Source organism: Bubalus kerabau, chromosome 21, assembly GCF_029407905.1.
Source record: "Bubalus kerabau isolate K-KA32 ecotype Philippines breed swamp buffalo chromosome 21, PCC_UOA_SB_1v2, whole genome shotgun sequence".
In the NCBI taxonomy this organism is placed as follows: domain Eukaryota; kingdom Metazoa; phylum Chordata; class Mammalia; order Artiodactyla; family Bovidae; genus Bubalus; species Bubalus kerabau.
Window position 1 is genome coordinate 47,835,427 of NC_073644.1, and position 8,753 is coordinate 47,844,179.

Here is an 8,753-nt window from a genome sequence, read left to right on the forward strand (position 1 = left end):
TAGAGAAGAATATAAGACAGTAATGATCAGTGAGATTCATCAGTCAAGAAACAATTTTTAAATCCCTGCCATTTTTACGAGGCACCATGCCATGCCCTGTGAGGGACATGAAGACCAACAGAAGTCGGCCTCTGTGTCTGAAAACTTACAATCGAGCAAGCTTTTCTTTTTACAACACTAACTACAAAAATTCTATTTTGTAGTCAGAAGCTCACTCTGGCTTTGTTCTATTTTGATCTTTATAACTTATTTTAAAGATTGTTCAGTAGGTATTCATTGCACAGTAAGTCTCACAATGACCTTTGGCCAAAAGCAGTACCATTTTGGCCTGTCCTATGGAACTCAGAGCTTCCCACTCCATGAAGCCCATGGCATAAATAACTTCAAATAAAACCCTCCAGGAGATCTGTGTCAGGCACAGCATGAGAGAGAGATGGGGAAAAGCAGGGAAAGAACCATGCCAGAGTGCCCAAGAGTAAGTGACAGCGGTGTCTGTGTTTTTGCCAGTTTTTCCTCATCTCCCTTAAGATATTTATTCTGCTTCTCCACTAACAGTTGAAAAAATGCAGGATGACACAACAAACCACCATGCTAAAATGAAACACATTTGCTTTTAGGCCTGCAGTGTTTTTGTAGTGTTGACGACAACTACATGGGCTTCTCTGGGGATGCACATTCAGCGTAAATCACAGCAGCAAAGAACTAGGGACACACTTTTTGAGCTTTTAAGTGGCCAGATGGAGGAGCCAATGTGAAGATAGGGCAGCTGGATGTGTGTGAGTGCCTGTGTGTGTATGTGTGCATACACATGTATAGACAGGTATGCCTCTAGTGAACAACACAAGGAGGAAGAACAATCTAGAGGAAAGGTCTGCTCCATCTTGAAGCTATTCACACTTTACGGTGTCTGAACTTCAAAATGAAGCAGTTCTGAAGACTATTTAGTGGCGGCAGTACAGGACTTCCTGCAACTAGAAGTTTGGCTCATAAAACAGAGGCGCATCTGGCCACCAGGACATGAAAAGAGTTCTTTGCAAACAACAGCCCAGTAGCAGGGGTGTAAATGATTCAGAAACACCTGGCTGGTATTTTCCTTGGGGATTCCAGAAGATGCACTAGTTAAGAAAGACCTGGTCAATTGGACATCATCAGGCAAGTTGACAAGTCCAGACCATTGGGGGGGGGGGCGGAAATTAAGAGAGATAGGGTCATCCCAGATATAGTGTTCCTAACAGAATTCTCCCTCTGTCAGTGGAGGACGGTTAGGGATATAATAGGTTCAGTTCCGGATTCTAGTTCAGGTCAAGGCATCTCCTTTTTGAGGTTGATGCTACAAACGAATGAGTCAGATTCTCTGATCCAGAGGGCTGCTTGTCATTTTATCCTTTCAGCATCTTTTACAAAAAAAAAAAAAAGTATAACCTAATGCTAAATTAAATTAGATCAGAGGTCAGAAAGCTGAATAAAAAAATAAAAGCTATAATAGAAAAACAACAATGGAAGACTTTATATTGTGATTCTGACATTAACTTCCCTGGCAGATCTTCCTACATGGTGTGAGCCTGTTCCCAAACTTAAAAATGGGAACAACAGTATTTCATGGGATTTCTGTGGAGACTGAAATAATGATATACTTTGTACACATACTATTCAACCCATGTTTATATCTATTTTTTTTTTAATTTTAATAAAAAAAGAATAGTGGGTACGGAGTCATAGCATCAACTTTCCATCATCTTCATAGCCAAATATAATGCCAGTTGTCACTGAAAAGCCTGGGTTTAAGACAGCCTGCATCCTGTGATCAGTTTCTTCTCTCTTCCCTTCCTGCAGCCAGCTCCTCCCTGAAGAAGCGATTTAAGCGGCGGGAGATCGAAGCGATCCAGTGCGAGGTGCGGAAGATGTGCAACTACACCAAGATTCTGTCCACCAAGAAGAACCTGGACCACGTGAACAAGATCCTGAAGGCCAAGCGGCTGCAGAGACAATCAAAGACGGGCAACAACTTCGTCAAGAAGAGGAGAGGGCGTCCCCGGAAGCAGCCCACGCAGTTCGATGAGGACTCCAGAGACCAAATGCCAGTGCTGGAAAAATGCATCGACCTTCCGAGCAAACGGGGTCAGAAGCCGAGCCTGAGCCCGCTTGTCTTGGAGCCGGCCGCCAGCCAAGACACCATCATGGCCACCATCGAGGCGGTCATCCACATGGCCCGGGAGGCGCCGCCCCTGCCCCCGCCGCCGCCCCCGCCCCTCCCGCCGCCTCCACCACCCCCGCCGCCCCCGCCGCCCCCTCTGCCCAAGACCCCCAGAGGAGGCGGGAAGAGGAAACACAAACCTCAGCCTCCGGCCCAGCCCCCGCAGCAGGCGCCCCCGCCACAGCCCCTTCCCCCGGAAGAGGAAGTGAAAGCCAAAAGGCAGAGGAAGTCGCGAGGGAGTGAGAGTGATGTCCTTCCCTAGGGTGGGTCTGGGCGTCCGAACCTGGGGCCGGGGGTGGACTTACACGTTGGAAGTGCAGTGAGCCGGGCTGGGCGGAATCCCCGCCGCAGGGACACCATGCCCTGCTCTCCAGAAGCTGGGCAGGGGCAGAATCGGGCCAGAGGACGGGGTTGAGCCTTCAGGAGCTCTTGGCAAAGCAAAGCAAGGGGACATCTTCAAAAGAATGGGTGTGTGCGTGCGTGTGTGTTTGCGCGCGTGCGTGTGTGTTTCACAGCAGTTCCCACCAAGCAGCACTTCAGTATGGCTAGATCCTTGACAGGCAGCAGGAGACCCATCCTGGAGGAAAAAGATGGTGGTGCTCCCGGAAAGCCGCCAGACCTCCTGCAGCCAAGGCGCACCCTTGATTCCATTGCGGTTGCTGGACAGGAAGATTGAAAGGGAAACACCCTCAGTTAGGAAACATTCCAAGGGGAGAAAAGTGGCACATTTCTCAACTGGCTTTATTGTAATCCACTTCCATTTTAATTGGTTTTTATTTCTTCTGGTTTTTCGAGCTAGGCTAGGCTTTGGGGCACCAAAATCATCTTCAGGTGACCTGAATCTTTCTGTTAACAATACGGTTTCTTAGATAGACTGATGTCATCGGAGGGTGAAATTCTAGTGATAGGCAACCTCAGACATGCATTCATACTCTTTTGTGTGTTTCCTCTACCACACGTACACTGATTTTTAGCATCATCTGTTCCAGCTTTTTCTTTGCACATTATACTTCCATGTACCTTTTCATTACCTTTCATGCCTGAATAATGTAAACCTTACCTGTGTCGTCATGTTCGTCCTTGGCATGCTGTTCCAAGGAACTTGGCTTTGAATCCCAGTCGTTGTGAAACGAATACTTAGTATTGATAGAGCCTTTTAAAAATAAGTAATTTAGAGCAACTGAAGATATGTTGACCCAGGTATCAATCAGGTTATTTTTATACTTAAAACATATCAGCGAAGTATAGACAGATTAAAATGGTTTTAATGCCCCATAGAAAATGGAATAATTGACAAATCACCAAAAATTGAAACCCCGGACCCACCAGAAAGACAAGTGTCTAGCAATGCCTTGTTTTTTTTTTTTTTCAAACAGATAACTGTCAAAGGTCATTGAAAAAAAAGGGAGCAAAAAGACAATAGAAGTCCATTATCTCTTTTCATGAAAGCAGATGGGATTAAGTGTTCTTATCTGGCAAAAAAGAAAGGAAATGCTCAAAGGGTGTCACCACTTCAATTGTATCACATCACCTTGGACAAAGTATCCAAGTTGTGGTTGCCTTAATAAACTGAAACATTTTGTACATAATGTAATTATAAGTCTATCAGTCTGCATGGATGCAAACTGTGTGTGACTAATCGTCTTTTAAATGGTCAATTTCAACTGTACATTTCTCATCCAAGTTGTACTCTAGCCATTGGTTTAGCGTGGACAGATATTCCATCTCTTTTATCCATTTCCACAGCCCAAGTAAAACATGTTAAGAAACTCAGAATGAATATGAAGTTATTCCGTTGCCATAGATGTTTTCTAAAAGTCAGATGTGGAAACTTCAAATAAGTATTTTCAATTTCCTTCCTCACACCTCCCCCTTATCTTCCCTAAGACATCAAATACCTGGTATGGTAGATTATAAAAAGAGACACACTACGAGACAGAATTAAATTTTCTGATGAGAATGAGAATATCTGGTTTACCTACAAATTGCTTCTTTACAGGAAGTTGGGAAGAGCAGAAAATTGTATTATTACTTCAGAACACAACATTATTTCCTTAGAAAAAGAAGGATTTTTGTTGGGAACATAGAGTAAGGGATGGGTTATCTATCAGAGTGAATGTTTAAATTCCAAGTTAATATGCTTGCAAACATCACTGCTCTGTCATGGCACCAGCAGTTGGTTGAAATTACCCACAGAGTCATCCTATTGTGTGCTATCACCATGGACTTCACATCGTGTGCTGCCACTAAGTCAGTAGCATTTAATCCCAGCATATGTGAGTTTAAAGGAATGCAGTCTCCTGTTCTTCAAAGCTTATATCTTAGATACTGTTTATGACCTAGGTTGACCTTTGGCATTTCACACAGGTTGAACAGCAAAATCAAACCAACCACTTTAAATTTGTCATTCCCAAGCCATATCTGAGTGGTTCCAAAGTCATTCAAGAGGAAGGTTTAAATTATCCCTGCTCACCCCACCATTGCTATGAAAAGAGCACCCATTTTCATTCCAATTAAGCCATAAAGAGGTTTCTTTCTTGTTGGATTTTGAAAATAATTGATTTCATTCTTTCTTTTGCCCTTCTTCCTTCCAGTGTTGTACTGTTTCCCCAACCAAATCTGTGAGCAGACTAAATCTTCCTGCAGAGAGGAATAAGCTGACACTCTCTAAGCTTCTTAAGGAAGGACCTCAAGCTCAATTGGCATTAACCTCTAGTAGGTGAGAAATTTCAAATAACTCTAGGATACATTAGAATTTCCCAACCAACAAAAGGTATTCCAGGAGAGGTACAGCAGACTTATACCTTATACATAAATTCAGTTCACCAGTGATCATGTGAGTCAAATGCAGATCTTCTACATTTATGATCCCAAGACTAGATTGGAAAACTGCAGAGGAGCCAAACTGAGATAAGCTAATTCATTGTTTGGAGGTGGATGCAAGTTTTGTCACCTACAGGGCTTCTCTTTCCCATCAAGTTCTTCCCTCAGTATCACATTACTTTGATTTTTTTTCCTTTTGCTTTCTATTAGCCTAACTCATCTTTCTAGTATGGCCATTTCCTCATTTTCTAACTACCCCCTTTGCATTAGCCTCTCCTGTCCAGGCTCAATATGGGGCCAGTCTCATTTCACATATTATTGGTAGCAGAACCAGTATTAGAACCCAACTCTCCTGACATGCACTGGGGAGGTCTCTTAGCCACTCAACATTGCTTTCTGTGGCTGCATATTTAGAGAAAATGCACGAGACTCCATAAACCGCTCCAAAAGTATTTCATAATAAGAGGAATTCCTTGGTTTACTGTTCTGTTTCCTGCAAGACTTGCCTTCAGCAAGGAGGCACTTAATATGGACCCACTTATATGGAGTCTGATTAGGGGTAAGCAAAGGGTGAAATCGGTATAAAAATCACCTTGAGGGTGACGATGAGTCTCTGAGCCATCTTTCTAAGTGGCTGGGGAGCCACTTGCTTTTCAACCGCTTGTCTCAAACGAGAGGAACAGAGTTTAACTTCCTCTAATGTATGGCTCCCACTACAACCCGAGGAAGACAGGTTGAAGGAAAGGAGAGCATGTCAGGGTTGGCTCGTGATTTGACAGGCCTGGGACTCAACAGCCACTGACAGCCCCGAGTAGGTGACTAAGGGCCGACAGGATTAGCATGTTAACTTGGCTGCTGTCCGGAGTGGAAGGCCACATTTGATGGCAGTCGGAGTTTGTGTTCTGGGCATTGCTGGTTCTATAAATATGATAAGCAAGTGGTGACAGAATTATAGTATAAGGTGATGTACTACATGGAGATCATAAGGATTTGGTTTTAGGACTTAAGTAGAAAATCCACTCCTACAGCTTATTACCCAACAATATTCAGATAATGAGCTTTTGGAGAATATTATTTCCCTACCACTAGGAAGATTTACCTGGGAACTGTCTAAAGTCTATACATATATTTCCAAAGCCTTTAAATGCCAACTGCAGCATGGGGGTCGGGGGGAGGTGGCAGAAGCTGAAATGCCTCAAAAGCCATTTAAGTGTTACATTGCGGGATTTTCAGTCCTTCACATTATGTAAAAGTAGATAAATATAGACATTATTCTCAATTCTACCCTATAATATCACAATGGTCCACATGCCAGAGCTTACAGACAATGTCATCACAGTGCCTAGAGACTCGAACTGTAATATACCGTAGCATTTTCTGGGTGTTTTTTAAAGTTTCCTTCCACAACACCAGGCTCCCTCTGCCTCTTGTTTCTTGGAGAGTTTGCCCTACTGATGAGTCTGCCTCCCTTGTTGGACTCAGTCACTTGGGGAACAGTCTTAGAAGCACATATCAACCAAGGAAGAAACTTCCTGGATAACTCTCGCCCACTTGCCCAGGTATAATAAACACTAAAGGGGGAAAAATTGAAAAGAGCTGCCACTGGTCAACACAGAAGGGCAGTTCCAGCTTAGGTTGGTGTCTTTCTTTTTCTTCCTTTTTTAAAAAAAAAAAATCTATTTCTTAAATAATAATAAATGCACATGATGTGTTAAATATGTATATATATTTCAAAAGAAAAAAATGGGGCACAAGATTGTCTTACAAGTCGTGCTGGCTAATTTTTAGTTTGTATTCATAAGTGGTTTTTAAAAGCCTTTTTTAAAGTGTAATTTGCATGTTCTACTTTGATTGTATGTAAACATATTTTAGAACAAAAAATGTATTTGTATTTTATTGAATATAGAGGCAAGAAAAATTGTACATTGTTTGAAATGTTCTTTTTGTAACAGTTTTTATTCATAAAGCATTTTTGTACATTTAAAATGAACATGGACTTGCTGTTATTTGAGGCGTAGATACATCTGGCATGCTTTACTGTCATGCTCCTCCATGGTCTTAGATGTTGGGTTTTAAACATTTTTTCTAAAAGAAAGCTCAGTCTTTTTCGCTACCAGATCAGGTTAGCACAGTATAGAGCACTTAACTATTAAAAAAAAAAAAGTTAATCCTATTCATATGTTATTCATTGTGTGAAATTAAAGACATTCAATTCAGTCTAACATGAGTTGTGAATTCTTTTGTTTTATTTTCCATCTGGTTCACATCACTAAGGAGTTTAATAGCATTTGGGGGTCTTTGCTCACACCAACTGGATATAGAATCATTGAGAAAATTCTCACCAAATTTCTGCCTTTTGTATGATTCTGGGAAGTACATTTTGGGCAAGATTTGAGTCTGATTTACAGGGTTACTGTTCAGAATATATTACACCTGGACATAAAGCCAAGCCTGATTCAAAGAACTAGTCAGAACTCTGTTGAAAGCAACCCAAATGTAGTATAAGATGTTGGAGACCCTCCTATCCTAAAATTTTAGAAGAACATTATGGATTAAGCCTTCTTACTAAATATCCCATGATGTTAAATAGTTAAAGGACGGATCCCTGGCTGGCCTTAAAGTTTTACTGGAGTGATAGGAAAAGCTATTTAATCAACCACAGGCAGTTACTGATCACATATCCAAAACTCCCAGTCTGAGCAAGACACGAAAGGCGGTGTCGAGGAATATACAATCCTTGCTCTGAAGGAACTTATAAGGTTGGCATGTGGAAAATAAACTATAGTTCTAGGCAGAATATTGCAAGCAGTAAAAGAGTGATGGGGTCTCAGAAGGAGGGTGGAGCCCTTGAGGTGGCACTTTCTTCTGTTCCTACTCTTCATGTTCTAATTTTTATATTCAGAAGTAGGTTTTAAGAGCCCTTTTAAAAGTGTAGTTTGCACATTCTACGTTAAGAACATGTAAACATACATATATTTATATATTTTTCATTTCCTTTCTTTATCTTCTGATGCACCACTTCAAAAAACCAACAAGGTAAGTAGGAAATGTTACAAGCAGCTCTGCATCCTTAACCATCAACCTGACCCAATGTAACATTTATTACGACTTTTGATATTTGAAGCACACACAATGGAATAACAGGAATCCTGTAGAATGAATAGCAGTTTCAAGAGTGGATTATTAGGGCAATCCCCAGGGTGGTTGGAATCCTAATGCTTTAGACAGTCACCTGAGACTCAGAGAATTTAGTCAGCAATCTCTATCAAAGTAGAATTTGCCCTCTTTCCTCTGCCAACTATCTTGCACTGAACCTTCCCAACCCAGGGATTGAACCCAGGTCTCCTACATTGCAGATGGGTTCTTTACCAGCTGAGCCACAAGGGAAGCCCAAGAATACTGGAGTGGGTAGCCTATCCCTTCTCCAGCAGATCTTCCCAACCCAGGAATCGAACCAGGGTCTCCTGCATTGCAGGCAAATTCTTTACCAACTGAGCTATCAGGGAAGCCTGCACTGAACCAGGAAATTTTAATACCTCATATAGTCCTTTTTCATTAGACTGTTGGTATTTCTGAAATCAGCAAGGACTCCCAGGGGTGTACCTAATCTCTTCCCACCAACTTCTCATGTAGGGACAAAGCTGTTGCCATGAAACTGGCTCAGCCTTTAGGGTTTTTCGTCAGTCCAGAGAATAGCAACGTGCTGACAGAGATTGTGAAGACAGTCAGCTGTGTT

The 8,753-nt window shown here is 42.0% G+C and overlaps 1 protein-coding gene across 3 annotated transcripts in view; it reads left to right on the forward strand.

Moving 5' to 3' along the window:
- The window catches only part of SETBP1 (SET binding protein 1), a 408,011-nt gene extending 400,722 nt beyond the window's left edge, over positions 1 to 7,289 (forward strand). For 2 of the 3 annotated variants that reach the window (XM_055559771.1, XM_055559772.1), the window contains exon 7: positions 1,834 to 7,289. In XM_055559771.1, coding sequence (XP_055415746.1) covers positions 1,834 to 2,456 — 623 coding nt within the window. In that variant the 3' untranslated portion in view covers positions 2,457 to 7,289. The remainder of the gene's footprint in view (positions 1 to 1,833) is intronic. The other variant, XM_055559773.1, reaches the window with a different exon arrangement.
- The last annotated feature ends 1,464 nt before the right edge of the window (positions 7,290 to 8,753 follow it).